Genomic DNA, 15,176 nt, shown 5'->3' with positions numbered 1-15,176 from the left:
ATGCACGTTTGTCCATCTGATCTGCCAAAATTTTATGGTGTAATTTTATGTAAAGTGTTGTCTTTTTAAAATCCACGATTAACTGACTTGACTAATAATTGTTATTTCAAGTGCATAGCAGACCTATAACAATATGCAAAATCGAAATGCAAAATTAGCAACATTACAATACTATATGATCAGGAGCGGGAAAGTATGTGCATTTCATTTTAACTCGTTGCAACAGCTGCGAACCTAATTTGGGAAGACATTCTCCTCCCTCGCATTCTTCTGTTGTCTCGTGCAGCTGAAGAGGGGTCCTAACGGCGTCCTGCCGAGTCGATCATTGTCTCTCTCACACTTTGTAACTACTAGCCATTTCACAACATCGAGACGAGGAATCGAGCCAGCAGTCTCAGCGGCATATGCAGCAGCTTGCCCTGGGGCTCTCTCTCTCTCTCGCTCTCTCTCTCCCCCGACGTCGACCATAAACCAACATTTGGGGTGCAGGAGAAACGCACGGATGAGGACATTTATCGGAGTTAATCTGACTGTTTTTTCGTTTGGACTTAGTGCACAGCCAACTGAATTAAACAGGGGAATGGCTCAAAGGAACTGACTCCACCGGGTAGGGAGAGGTGTAGCCTAAATTAGGAACTGAAAAATTACTTTCACTCACTGTAGGCTACAGGGACATGTCTCCGGTGGACATCATGTATGGATGGACGCATTTCCCACCACAAAAACACAATAGTGAGCGCGTTTTAATTGGTTTTACTGTGACACGGAACGCGTCTTTGTGGGAGATTTAGGAGTCCGTCTCCTCTGGTTCGTCTTGTTCGGCAGAACTGAAGTCGTGAAGAGCCCATGCAGTCGCAAAGGTTTGTTTGTTAATCTCTTATTGTTTGATTTAGATAGACCGATAATAGACATTTGTTTTATGAATATCAATTTCCACGAAGCATACCGGGCTTTTTTGGAACTGTCTGCGCCCCAGGTGTCATCATCTTCACCAATAAAACATGTCATGGTGATTGGTGATTATCTGAAGCCTCATGATCAGCTCGTTCCCGAACATAATGTTTTCTGGAAAATGTCTCCGATTTGATCCGATCGTGTCAGATATAAGAGAGCCTATACAGAACTGAACTTGTGAAGATAATCGATTGATTCTACTTCACTAGTGTCTGAAATAGGTTATAGATGGTATATGTGTCTTGTCAATTCTGCACATTGTGTTATTAGAAAATAGCCGTATATATTTCGAAGAGGGGTAGCCTATTTAATATACAAATGTATTTGATGCAATGTCATTCGCATATTTATTTATTTATCGATCTATCATGCAGCTGTCACCGTGTATTTATTATGACCAGTAGACACATACCAGAAACGCTCTTTGCAAACATGCTTATTTGTTCAGGGTATATAATGAAGCGGACACTCTTGTTTTATTAAAAGAGGGCATTGCCAGTCCAGTGACAGAGCAAACAAGCCTCGGTCGTGTAGACTGCTGATTTGCACCGTTTATATAATTGTACATAAAAGAGACAATTAGGTTAACAGATTTGTCCACATCCCCCACATTTAATGACAGGTTTACTTGTCCTGAAGGTCCACTAATGCCATGTGCGTTTGTGTCATGATTGGAGGTATCATATCAGAGCTCAGAACAGGCGCCATCTGTTGGAAAAGATTATATCTGCATGCTGTCAAGCCGGGTGCAATTTGCAAATAATATTCCACTTGTAACGCTGCATAAAGGTTCTGAATAGTCCACTTGGCACAAGTCAACATTTTATATTTAGAATGATAAATTAGGCTACTGTTTATTAGCTTAAATAGTCTACATTGGCCCACCATAAATAACTTTGGCCTTGAGACGAAATCAGCGACACAGCTGCATTAAACATAATATTGATGGGTAATGTATTTATGTCATCATTGTGACGTTTTGTTGGTACTGTAGTTAATCGCTTTCGACTGTTATAGACTGTGAAGCACATGCTTTATTTATTTTAATGTAATTACCTTCTCTTTTTTTTTTTTAGCAGTGTAATGTTTTCAAGCAATGATTAGATCATATATATATTTATATTGATGGTGACTTAATTTGCATATGACACCAGAAAAAGAATCAAACAATCAATCAATCAACCAATTAATCAACAACCAATCCATCATCATCAGAGAGGGCTGTTGGTCAGTATATAGGCTATAGGTCTGATCCAGCTGGTTCTAATAAAAATGTCACTATAGCTAATGGCCGAAGCAGAATTCTGATTACAGTATTATTACAAGTGAGAATAGCATAGCACTGCTGTCGGGTGAAAACCTTGTATCTTGTACTACACTTGTACACTTTAGGGTAAACTTTTCAGGAATAAAAAAAAAAAACAACAACAATCCCATTTTAAAATTGACACCCATGTATTTTTTAAGTTCTTTCAATGTCCTTTGGGTAATGCAATTTGGTCACAACATAGATAACACTGTAATCTTTCGATTCAAAAAGATATGTTGCACGGAATGTTTGTGTAGTTCTCATTCTTCCAGCATGGCCGCCTGTAACATGGCAACCATTGTTTTGTACATGGTACAGTAGAACAGTAATATCATGCTTTTTTGCAGTGTTTTACCTACTGTACCACTGCATAGAAATTAGGCGTTTTCTTTTGAAAGTGGTTACAACTGTTACAGGCAGCCATGCTGGAAGAAAGAGCACTATACGTAAACATTCCGTGCATGGCCTCATTGGAGAACGAGGCTTTCCCCCTGACAGCGGCAGCAGGCTGCATACAGTATCTATAGGTCTATTTCCAAATCTGTGGTCTGGATAAGAATGACTAAGCCTATAGTAAATGTCTTATTTAGAACAATGATTCATCTTGTTGTCAGTCTTTTGAAAGTAAACCATAGCACAAGTTAATTGAGTTTTTTTTCCTGAACAGTCATACATGCAACAGGTGCTAAATGTCCAGTCATCCAACACGTCCAATTCTTACAGTAAATTAGTCAGAGGTTTGTGCAAATGTCAGTTGTGTGCTATACCCCAGGTGTCTCAAACATCTTTACCTCCAAAAGAAAGCTAATTTCACCATTACTTTACTTTATGTTTTTATAAGATAAGATAAGATATTCCTTTGTTGATCCCCTTGGGGAAATTCAGGCATCATGAATTTCCCCAAGGGGATCAATAAAGGAATATCTTATCTTATCTTATCTTATCAGCTCCAGTTTTCATGTCAATACGTTATCCGACGTGCTAGAGCCTTTATAGTACTTTATAGTAAAATGCCAGGCTGTAAGAGAACATCATCTTGCGGAAGAGATGGGTGATAAAGATACCAGGCATTGATCCTGAGCTTTCTCCTAAGCAATACTCCATGATTGGCACACACATGTCATATCCATGATACCGTGATACGACAACACAACATAGCATGTGGTAATTCACAATTTACAATCGTTGATGATTGCAAATAATTTATTTATCATTCGATTTGACTTGTGTTGGGAAATTATTCTATCTTAGTTTGTCTCTGAGTCTATGTTCAAGTACATATTTGCCATAAAGTATCAGATCAGCCTACCGTAGGGTCTACCTTGTCAACCGCACTCACTTCAGATGTGTGTCTGCAAGAAACTACAGGACCACCCTTGTTGGAAAAACATGTTGAAACATAGACTAGCCTACAACAAAACTACATCATACATGTATCCCTTATTCACAGACAAGCAATTGACGACCTTCAATGCAATATGCTATATGGAAAACACAGCCAATAGGTTACAGATAATGCATGCAAACTACTGCGTTTTGGTATAGGACAACATCAGCAAATGTTTCAATACTAGCCTACACAAGTAGAATCTCTCTAACGTGTCTCTTTGTTAGATACTAATGATCTTACATCTTTAAACAGAGAGGCCCATAGGCAGGGATTTATTTTATTTTATTATTGTTGGTCACTTTGATGCTGCCCTGCGTTACAATGTACCAAGGACATGTTACCGAAAGGACAAGGTCTCACTTTAAGCATAATATGGGAATATTATTGCCAACCAGTTTAAAGTTACATTGTGCAACATATCAACACTATCTCATGTAGGCTAAAGACACACTTCTTCAATCAATATGTGAAAAAAAAACGGGGGGAAAAAACGAACCTCCTTACTGTCTTCTATCATGCACTATTCCACTAATTAATCTTCCTTGTCTATATTACTACCTCCTATACTACTAATGTCTCTACACTACTATGCACTAAACACTGTAGTAGCATCCACGTTTCATTCAACACTGTTTGATGAACATTGTTGTTACTCAGCTGAAAGAGTCGTACCCTTCCTGCTGACTTGCCGTACAGAACTTGCAAGTGGCTTTGGATAAAAGCGTTCAGCTAAATCATGACTTAATGTAAATGTAAATGCAAATGTTTGTAGGCCTACGGTGACGGGCAAGGAGCGCCTCTGTGGGTCAACGTGACTCTGTTGAACAAGTCTGCACATTGAGATGTAATTTGAAACTGAGAAGGGGTTTAATGGTTAGAACAAGTATCTGTGATTGGCTCGGTCGGCAGAGTGGAGGCCTGTGCTGCACCTTCTCGACACTCCCTCCCTACATGGAAGATCGATTGCCTTTTGCTTTTGCTGCTCGCATCGCTGACGATTGGAATTCGGAGTTTTGCACGGGAGTGAGAGAGAAGCAGCCTCGCAACTGTTCCAAACCGAGTGGTTACGAGAGGACACGACCGAATAACTGCGCTTTTCTCTCTCTCTCTCTCACTGGACTTGATAGTCTTCCTAACTGAACTATTTCTTTCTCCATGGTCTCCTTGATTTGGTTTTAACCACCAGGGTGAGGAGTGAAGCGCGACCCCATGCTGGATGGATGGTTATGGGGGAAAGAGCGAGACCCTCGGCGAGTGAAGTCTGCAGAATCACCGCTTTGTTTCTGCTCCTCTTCCCCGCTGGTAAGACGGCATGTAATTGTCTTGTTTTCCTATGCTGCTGTAGCCAAACGCGCATCTAAACGTTAAGTCAACACGTTTTTAACACGACACCATATTTTATCTATGTATTGCTACTAACGATTTTCACTACATCCAAGTTTCAAGTTTTGTTTTTATTTGTCATTTAAGATTAAGGTACATGTAAATTCCAGTGAAATGCTTGGTTCTGTATGAGCCCCCTGAGATTGTGCTTCATACAGTAACAACATACAACGAAGAATACAGGCCAAACACTACAATATACAAACTAAAGTACAGCCCTCCCTACACCCCTCTATGGTTTGCATTTGGTACTTTAGGTTGTACTTTAGTTTTGTATATTGTATAGTGTTTGGTCTTTATTCTTTTTACTTTTATTGGCTGTATGAAGCACAATCTTTAGGAGAGTCATACAGAACCAACTAACCAATGCTGCATTTCACTGAAATGTACATTATATGTGACAAATAAAACAAAACTTGAAACTTGATCTATAGCATAGGAAAACAATAACGCACGACACAACCTTCCAGTGGGTGAAGAACATCTAAAAACCTGAGGAAACGGTTAACGTTGATGTATCTGTTGATCAGCCCCAGTGTTCATGTCAATAACTTATCCGAATGTGTTTTAGAGCCTATGTCGCTAGATACCACCAGCCCTGTATATTTGGACATTTGAGGCTATGTTTTTTAGACTCTCATAGGAACAATATTGGGAGCAATTGATAAAAGTGAAGAAAACACGCTAGAACTTGCTGGTCCAGTGAAGTAGACTACTGTGCAGACCTGAAGGCCCCGTTTCACAGGTCAAACCTTAAAATGTGTTATAAGCGTTAGTCATGCTGCTTGTAGTAGGTTATTGTCGTGGAATTAGCGGTAAGTGATAATAATGAGAAATCACACAGACCTTGGCATGCCACTAAAGCTAGTTTTCTTTGGGGGGTGAGGGGGATACGGTCATTTTAATGACTTTTTACCCGTCAGGTTGTTTTTTCCCTATACATGAAGGGAAAATGCGTTTTGTTTACTTTTTACATAAACATATTAATCTGTTAGAGGACATATGATATGCATTGGTTTTTGCCTAGTCTTTATGGATTGGCTCGTCTGAAATGTTATTTAGGCACTGGGGGAAATGGACAGATACTCCTTGAAATCTGGCCAGGGTCTGACGTCCTCAAGCTGTTCAGATGCATTGCCCTTTGTGATGTCACAAGCAATCAAATTGTCTTTAATTAATCAATTAGCTATGATTTGTTAGAGCCTACCTAGTGTACTGTCCAGTTTGTAAATGTTTTCTTTTCAAGATCTTGGATGTGGGGTAGCCAGGCAAGGAAGGACATGATCAATACAACCCTATTGATTAATGCTACACCCACCAACAACTCAAGGGAAGAGGTTCTGGGAACAAACAGATTCAATGAAGTTGTTTAAAATGGTTGAAAAGATACATACTATGTCTCCATTAAGCTGTATATTTTAAGGACAATGATCCTTACTTTCTAATTACTAGTGACATGAGTCACCTGAAACCCTCATACTGGAAAGTATAAAATCAGTGTATACTTTACAGTGTGAAGGTTGTTTTGCTCTGCCAGCAGATAAGACTGTTGACATGCAAGTCTGGCCCTCCTTATCCCTGAAATGACCAAGACCGTAGGAACATTCAACTCGTGAAACTCATTCAACTCAATTTATGCCTTCGCCGACCCCCTTATCGCCTTCCCTCAAGTCACTCACCGTCAAACAACAAACGTGATAACGTGACGATAGTCGCTGCCGTTTATTCAAGATTACCCTGCAAGCTTAATTAATTGCCAGTTTATCAGATGGAGGGCAAATGTGTTTTTGCCTGGGAGGTGGTGGGAGTGGTGGTGGAGGTCGTAAAGAGTTGTCGTCATGGTGAAACCATTAAGAGGAAATTGTCCAACTGAGAGTGTGACTTGGACGTGTGGGTAATACACCCTGACATGTTTGGCGAGGCTGCTTGCATGCCTTCAGAATGAGTGCTTTGTGAGTCTTGGGAATGCGCAGTGGTGCATGGGAGGTGCGTTGACATTCACACATGATTTGATCACTACGGCGTAAACGCTGGGGATGACATTGACGTTTGAGCAAACCGTACATTGTTAAAATAGGTAGCCTGTAGTTTAGATTTAAATCAAGATTAGATTAGATTAGATTCACGAAAATAAGTTTGGCATCCAACCAGAGTGCAAATGTAACAGTGAAGTGCGATAGTGACATACAATGTACAGGTGATTAAACTGGGTATTAAATATATAGATTAGTACTACTACTGAGTCTGACTGAGTAATAATGCTAAGTTGAGGCCTGAATAACATTCAATATCTCCTAAAACCCCCAAGCCATCACTTCCAAGGGAACTTCCAGTTGCAGTTCATGCAATATAAGACTTGGAGGGGAGGGAATCTTAGTTCCCTCTTCAATGGACAGAGAGAGAGAGATATCTTGGATCCAGTCTGACCAGTGGAGACTTCCCTGTGCCCTCTGGTCCTGGAACCAGTCCCGTCTGATATCCTGTTCCTTTCAAATTAGTAGCAAGGGCCTCTATCCCCGCAGCCCCACACCACAGCCCTCCCCAGTTAATGAAAATCTCTATTTCAGCCCTGTTTCTGAAGGAGGAATAAAAGGGGGGAAAAAAATTAACAACGGATTCGATGCTACGGCCTGCACACGCTAGGGTTAACACCGCAAACCAAAAACGGAGGGATCATTTACACAGAATAATTTACTAATTAATCAATGGGGGTGACAGGAGGTAGATCAGTCGTCTGGTAATCCGGAGGTTCCCGGTTCGATTCGTCCTCCTCCCGGGCAGCGTGTCCAAGTGTCCTTGAGCAAGACACTTAACCATTAACTTCTCCCGATGAGCAGGTTGGCACCTTGCATGGTTGCCTCCGCCGTCTGTGTGTGAATGTGTGAGTGAATGGGTAAAATGTGAGGAACAAATTGTAAAGCGCTTTGGATAAAAGCCGCTATATAAATGCACCATTTTATCAATTAGCAGTTAGTGTAACGCTTTCTCCCCCCATCCACAGTGAGTCTGCAGTGCAAGATCCTCAAGTGCAACTCTGAATTCTGGGCCTCCACCTCAAGCTCCGGCCCGGAGGAGGAGTTCTGCACAGCGCTGCGGGCCTACAACGGCTGCGTCCGGCGCACCGCGCGCACCTGCCGGGGCGACCTGACCTACCACTCGGCCCAGCATGGCATCGAGGACCTCATGAGCCAGCACAACTGCTCCAAGGAGGGGCCCACGTCGCAGCCGCGTGCCCGCACGCCTCCCCCGCCGCCGCCTCCTCCGCAGCTGCAGCCGGACAGCCAGGAACGCTCGGATGGCCCCGAGGTCTGCCACTATGAGCGGAGCTTTCCCCGCCACGCCGCCCCGCCCAACTACACCCACTGCGGCTTCTTCGGGGACCCCCATCTGCGGACGTTCGGTGACGACTTCCAGACGTGCAAGGTGGAGGGCGCCTGGCCGCTCATCCACAACAAGTACCTGTCCGTGCAGGTGACCAACACGCCCGTGGTGCCCGGCTCTCTGGCGACCGCCACCACCAAGGTAGGAATCTTCGCGGTCGTTCCTCGTGTTCGTACGCCGCGCCGTTGGATCTATTGTGGCTATGATTCTAATTCGAATAAGTAAAGCAAACGGCCCGCTCGCGGCTTCATTCATCACGGTAGCCGACTTCAGGCACGGGTCCATGGAGCTGTTTAAAAAGCGAATGTATTGGAGTGCTTCATGGAGAAATATCCTCATATTAGGTATGCAGGGGTTTCTTTACCTCTCTCATGTGGTCAGCGGGGGCAGCCAGGGGACTCGCTTAAGTGCGCACTCTGGATAATGTTTGGATCGGTTCCATAACAGACGAAGTGGCCGTTCACACAGGACAATTGCAGGGATCTTGATAAGCGGCGTTATAAATGATACGTCAGTGTTGTAACAACAATCGTACATCAAATATAACGCGTGGGGCCCTCCTCCTCGTCGTGCTCCTTTTCACTCGCAGGAGGAGCGAGCCTTGACGCGAGCAAGGCCTCCTCTGTGTGCTGAAGTCCAGCCCCCCCCCTTCCCTGTACCACCGCAAGGCTGACAGTGTTGTTTCAACTAAGTGCTCGAGTGACACGCAGGAAACTGCAGATATTTTCTCCACATTAGTTGTCCCACATACCTCATAAATTATTGTTTTGTTTTATGGTACATTGGTATAGCCTGGAAGACTGCCCCCCCCCCCCAAATGGCTTTCAGTAGGACTTAAGGTGAACGGAAAGAGCCGGTAAAGAGTGTTTGTAGTCAACAAATTCAATAACAATTTGGTAAAATTTTGGTTTTCTATAATCAAGGCCTCTCAATGATCCTCTATTTACCAGTCAAGGTTTTCTTTTTCGTTTTTTTTTCTCTGCGCACTTAAAGTAATGATTCTTACATTGCTGTTCTTGGAAACAAATGAGACGGCTTTTAGAAAGAGTCTGGGTCTTTTGAGTCTCGACAAAAGGGAAAGCGAGGCAGCAGCCGATGCCACCTGTGCAAACAATGCTCTCGCCTGGTCCCAGATAGGCACTACCAGAGCTCTGTCGGTATGCCGCTCCTACACCACCGCAAACCAAACCCGCCCGGGGGGTTGTACCACCTATCATTGGGAGGATCAGAGAATTAAATAATTTCCTTTGTTTGTTTGTTTTCCCCCCCTGAAAAGCCTTAAAGACAAATCAAAGCGGGGGGAAAAGCAAACGGATACAGGTGGATGAAAGTTAATTTCACTCAGAGAATTGTTCACACGGTCTCTGGGGGGAACGGAGAAAGAGTCTGCCTTGTGTTCTTGACCAGCTAATAACAGGGTATTTCGGATCTCTGGTCGGTCCCCCCCCCCCCCCCTCTGTCCCCGGCTGCCCAGACTTCAGAGTGCCTCGGCCGTCCTGGGATCACGGCCGGTGGACCGCAGGCCCCGCCGGCGTCCCGATGAAACTGAGCTCGCAGAATACTGACCAGTCTTACTTAATTAGCCACGGAGCATGCCCTCCCCGCCTCCCCCGGCCCAGCGCCACTCCCCGGAGCACGGTGCTTCTGGGGTTCACAGGCAGGTTTCCAGCGCCATGAATGGACGGTCTTTGTGTCTGCAGACTGAGGCTTGATTTAACATGGCCGAGACTCGTGTTTTTCTGAGGGCGTTTACTTTGGCCTCCCCGCACGTTGAGCCGTAGTTGAAATGTGACACTTGAGAGAGCGGGGTGGCGGGGGAGATGGGTCTATATTACAAAACTTCTAAATGCAAAAAAAAAAGCACAAAGACTCCTTACTCACAGAGCCGCAGAGCCGGGCGGCATCTATAGACTTGATGTACTGGATGAGATTAGCTTTGTTTTGTTTCTTGTGTTCGTACCTTTATCTTGTGTGTCATGTTGAATAATAATATATCCCTCTGATTAGATTAGATTAGATTCACATTTATTGTCATTATACAGTACAACGAAAAGAAGTTTGGCATCCCACCAGAGTGCAAATGTAACAGTAAAGTGCGATAGTAATATACAATGTACACAGGCGATTAAACTGGGTATAAAATATATAAATTACTACTGGGTGTCATGCTAATCAGATGTATGCAGTGGTGAAAAGTAACTAAGTACTTTTTACGTGAGTATTTTCATTTTAGGGAACTTCATACTTTTACTCCACTACATTTCAAAGGAAATATTGTACTTTTTACTCCACTACATTTATCTGAACCCATCAGTTACTAGTTACTTTGAAGAAAAAGATTTTGCATAGAAAACATGGCAGAAATGTATGAAGATTATATACTATACACATTTGAAGCCTGTCAACTACAAGATGATGTAATCAGAGCAGCATAACTGGACCACATACAACTTTAACATAACTTTTAGAGGTCAATGGATCAAGGTTTGAATACTTAAGTAAAAGTAGATAAGTATTTTATATTGAATGTACTTAAGTAGAATTTGAATGGAGGACTTTTACTTTTACCAGAGTACTCATTTATCTTGGTATTTCTACTTTTACTTAAGTAAAGGAACTGTGTACTTCTTCCACCACTGGATGTACAGAGTACTGATGTAAACAAAATTTAAAAAAAATTATAATAATTTTTCTTTATAAAATGCTTTTTTCTTTTATTGAAGCAAACATTCTTATTTAATTCCTTTTTATATGTAGAGGCAGCCTAATGCACATGCTACTGTTTCTGTTTGTTTATTAAAGCCGGTTGATAGGTCAATGCAATGCTGTTATTATAGGCTACGATGGTGAATGGTGTTATTTAGATTTATTGCCAGTCAGCTGATATAAAAAATAAAATAACATTTATATAATTTTTTAGCACTTTTTTAATTTTTTTTAACCTCTTTCTCCAAATTTTCTCTTTTTTTCTCCCCGTCCCAATTTAGTCGTTGTGCCAATTCCCCCCCTCCCCTACCTGGTCGTTGTACGCATGTTCTCCTACGAGTCGATACAAGGGCGTCCCGAAGCCGATCGCACGCTTCCTCCGATACGTGCGGCGACTGCCAGTGACGTCTTTTCACTTGGCAGCGAGGACTCTCATTGGTGTAACGCGTGGGAGGGCACGCTATCTCCACCAAGTCCTGCCCCCGCTGAGCAAGCGCCGAGACCTGACCTGTAGGCGTCGCTGTCCACAACGCCAGATTCCCACCCACCAGCTTACCACCCCCTAATACTGCCAATTGTATTAGTATAAACGACCAGCCAAGCTGGTAGCAACGCAGAGAGCTGGGCTCGAACCCAGCCTCTCCTGCGTTGGTGACGAGCGCAATCTCCGCTACGCCACCTGACCGCCCCTCGAATAGCACTTTTGCTAGAAAGTCCCATCCCTATAACTTACCACCTTCGTATAATAACGTTCGAAAACGTTGTTCCTAAAATGGAGTTATCTGGTTCTTCTTCGTCTCAGCTATTTATTTAAGATAAGAAATAAGATAAGATTCCTTTATTGATCCTCTTGGGGAAATGCGGGCGTCATAGCAGCATGGGGGAGGGGAGGTACAGGTATGGGCAGAAAGACATAAATATAGGCAATAAAACTATAGCAAAGATGAAAATAAGCAGTGTAAACAATATACTAACTTAGAATCGGATTATCAGAATACAAAGGACATATCTAAACATCGTAACACCATCGGATTCGCCAACCGCTAACAATCTCCCTCTTTCTCGCCCTCCATCCAGCTGACGATCATCTTCAAGAACTTCCAGGAGTGCGTGGACCAGAAGATGTACCACGCGGAGACGGACGAGCTTCCTGCGGCGTTCGCAGACGGCTCCAAGAACGGCGGGGAGCGTAACGGGGCGAACACGCTGCGCGTGGTGGAGCGGGTCGCCGGGCAGCACGTGGAGATCCAGGCGCGCTACATCGGCACCACCATCGTGGTCCGGCAGGTGGGCCGCTACCTGACCTTTGCCGTCCGGATGCCGGAGGAGGTGGTGAACTCTGTGGAAGACGGTGACGACCAGGACCTGTACCTCTGCCTCAACGGCTGTCCCGCCAACCAGCGCATCGACTTTCGGGCCCTCGAGGGCCGCGGCGCGGGCAAGGCCAAGAGCGGCGGCTCCTCGGCCCCACCGGCGCACGGCTTCACCTACCAGTCCGCCAAGGCCAAGTGCAAAGAGCGCCTCCCGGTAGAGGACCTCTACTTCCAGTCCTGCGTGTTCGACCTGCTCTCCTCCGGGGACATAAACTTCACCATGGCCGCCTACTACGCCTTTGAGGACGTGAAGATGCTCCACTCGAACAGTGACAGGTACCACATCTTCGAGAAGGACACATTCACGGGCGGCGCGGCCCCGGTGGGGACGGGTTTACTCTCGCTCGTGCTCCTCAACTGCCTGGCTCTGTTGCTGTGGGCCGAGTGCTGCTCCATTCATCTATAGTCCCCTCCCGGTGCTCTGCTACCTGCCAGTGGCTGTTAAAAGGGCATAAATCAGCGCCACTGCACTGCCCTGGTTTGGCTTTTATGTTACTGGAGGGGAGCCAGCGGGGCCATTCATACCTCTGATAGGACAGAGTAATTTTGTGTGCAATCAAACTCATCCTCAGCCATACGTTTCCTTATTGTCGCATCTCGACTCTCTAGGTCGTAGCCGGGGGGGGGGGGGGTGAGCCTATCTTTTAAACCCCCTATCATTGCATGTGTTTAGCTGGTATTTGGAGGACCCGGGTCCTTTTGAAGGCGGCGGTGATGAGAGAGAGAACCCGGCTACCCCCTCCTTCTCTCGTAGACCTCTGGAGAACCCTGCTACCCCCTCCCCCACAGACCTCTGGATATCCAGCTGGGACTAAACCCTGCATTCCCACTGGAGCCGCATGCCTACGGGAAGCAGGACAAGATGATCTCCTGCGGAAAGAAGAGTTTGCTGACCCCCCCCCCCCCCCCCGCCCTGATCCCATCCTTGGTGCCAAGTCAGTGGAGCTCTCTTTAGACTGGAGAACCTGACAGGGGGCTTTTGTTAACCTATGGCCAGAATCAGCTCTGTGTTTGATTACTTTCCAACGCTGGAGAAGCCAGAGTTTTTTTCTTTCTTTTGGAGGAATAACTCTGCCAAAAGGATGTCATAGCAGTGTCTCCAGTTGTCTGCTGTGGAGATTAATAGGTCATATTGTTGGGTTGTGTGTGTGTGCGTTTGGTCAAATACGTGTGTACACTTGTGCCTCTGTGGTTAATTGTGTGTGCTAGAATGTACTTAGTGTGTGGCTAGAATGTAGTGTGTGTGTGTGTGCGTGCGTGCGAGAGCACTCCCCTCAGAAGTGGAAAACAAACCTCTCGCGGGAGAGATATTTTCCATGTCATTATATTGCACCCAAGATTCTAATACAGAAAATACATGGTGGTCCAGGGTCAGTTTCAAAACATGCCAAGTAGCAATTCCTAAGTAAACTGGCAGAGACTCGTCCCTCCCCATCTGTACGTCGTACATATTATCACAAAACCAAACTGAACATTTTCATCACGGGGACAGTGTTTGGTACTTTGAATCTTTTTTGTAAAGGCACCAGCTACTAAGGTAAACGCTTACTGCAGTAGGAAAGCAATCAACAGATATGAAAAAAGGGCATGCAGCACGCAGAACCACGTTTACACAAACGCTAACTTATGTCAAGTCTACCAACCAACTAACCATCCTTCCAAGTCCACGGCGTAAGAAGGGGCGATCTCTTTCATGCATTTTGTGAATGTTTATTTCTTATACCGGTAACCGTGTCTGGCCGACGGCAGGAGATTCTAGCCATTTATGTCGATTCACTAAGGCTTTCACTACGAGAGAGAGAGAGAGATGCTGCCTCGAGTCAGACCGGTCAGTTTACAGAGAAAACGGGTCTGCTGACATGGCTCTGGGTGTTGGAGAACACACTATGATTAGCATCTTGTCTGTACACATGTGAATTCATGGCTTGAGTCCCCCCCCCCCCCCCCCCCCCCAAAAGAACAAGCCCTGGTGCCAACGATCTCTTAACAGCTGAATATTTTGTCACTTTTTTGGGGGGGTATCTTAAGTGATTCACATTAAGGGATTTCTTTGTTGTGTGTATGTATATAGGTTTATCTCGTCTGGTGGATTTGCGGTAGCGGAAAAGGCCAAAATGCTATCTTGTTTTACTGGACCACATTGACATACACTGTAAGGTCGCCATTTGTTTTCCGTGTTGCAGTTCCACCGTTGCTTTTCCTATGCTCATAAAAAAAAGAGAACATTCCGCACTAAGGGATATTTCCGTTTGAACTTTGGCTATCACCTATCTGGCAATGTACTGTAGTAGTTATCATCCTATTAGAGGCTATTACTTCTCGGAGAAAGTTTTATGGTAATATTATATATACTTACACTGAAGTATTTGGCAGACATTACTGCTATGGGAGTATGTATCGGTGCAGTTTGACAAAAACGAGGGGAAAAAATACGTCAATTATACAAAACAAAAATGATTGTAATGTTGAATCTTGTGTCGATAGGTGTAATTTGTATTGTGAATTTTATAGTATACGGTTCTGTGTAATGTGAGATTGTATATATGTTTGTGAGTTGTCGTTGAGCTGAAATTGTACCTGTTGTTGAATCTATCACTACGTTTTTTTTTGTATATGAGGAATGGTTTGGTGAATGTGAACTTTTTTTTTTATTTAAAAAAAAAATGCAAAAACATGAACA

At 44.2% G+C, this 15,176-nt stretch overlaps 1 protein-coding gene across 1 annotated transcript; it reads left to right on the top strand.

Annotated features, from left to right (window-relative positions):
- The first annotated feature begins 413 nt into the window (after positions 1 to 413).
- On the top strand, positions 414 to 14,434 carry rgma (repulsive guidance molecule BMP co-receptor a). The gene is made up of 4 exons (XM_084334261.1): positions 414 to 860; positions 4,840 to 4,955; positions 8,038 to 8,558; positions 12,201 to 14,434. Exons 1-4 carry the CDS (start codon positions 847 to 849, stop codon positions 12,900 to 12,902), a joined length of 1,353 nt encoding a protein of 450 aa, XP_084190387.1. The 5' UTR covers positions 414 to 846; the 3' UTR covers positions 12,903 to 14,434.
- The last annotated feature ends 742 nt before the right edge of the window (positions 14,435 to 15,176 follow it).

This window comes from Notolepis coatsorum, assembly GCF_963971535.1.
Source record: "Notolepis coatsorum genome assembly, chromosome: 18".
NCBI lineage: Eukaryota > Metazoa > Chordata > Actinopteri > Aulopiformes > Paralepididae > Notolepis > Notolepis coatsorum.
The sequence above is the reverse complement of the archived record's forward strand: the minus strand, read 5'-3'. Positions and strand labels throughout refer to the sequence as shown.

Excerpts from the sequence above, each read along its gene's own strand:
- rgma (XM_084334261.1), top strand. Across the intron at positions 4,956-8,037 it reads TCTGCTCCTCTTCCCCGCTG|TGAGTCTGCAGTGCAAGATC; the intron begins GTAAGACGGCAT and ends CCCCATCCACAG. Across the intron at positions 8,559-12,200 it reads TGGCGACCGCCACCACCAAG|CTGACGATCATCTTCAAGAA; the intron begins GTAGGAATCTTC and ends CCCTCCATCCAG.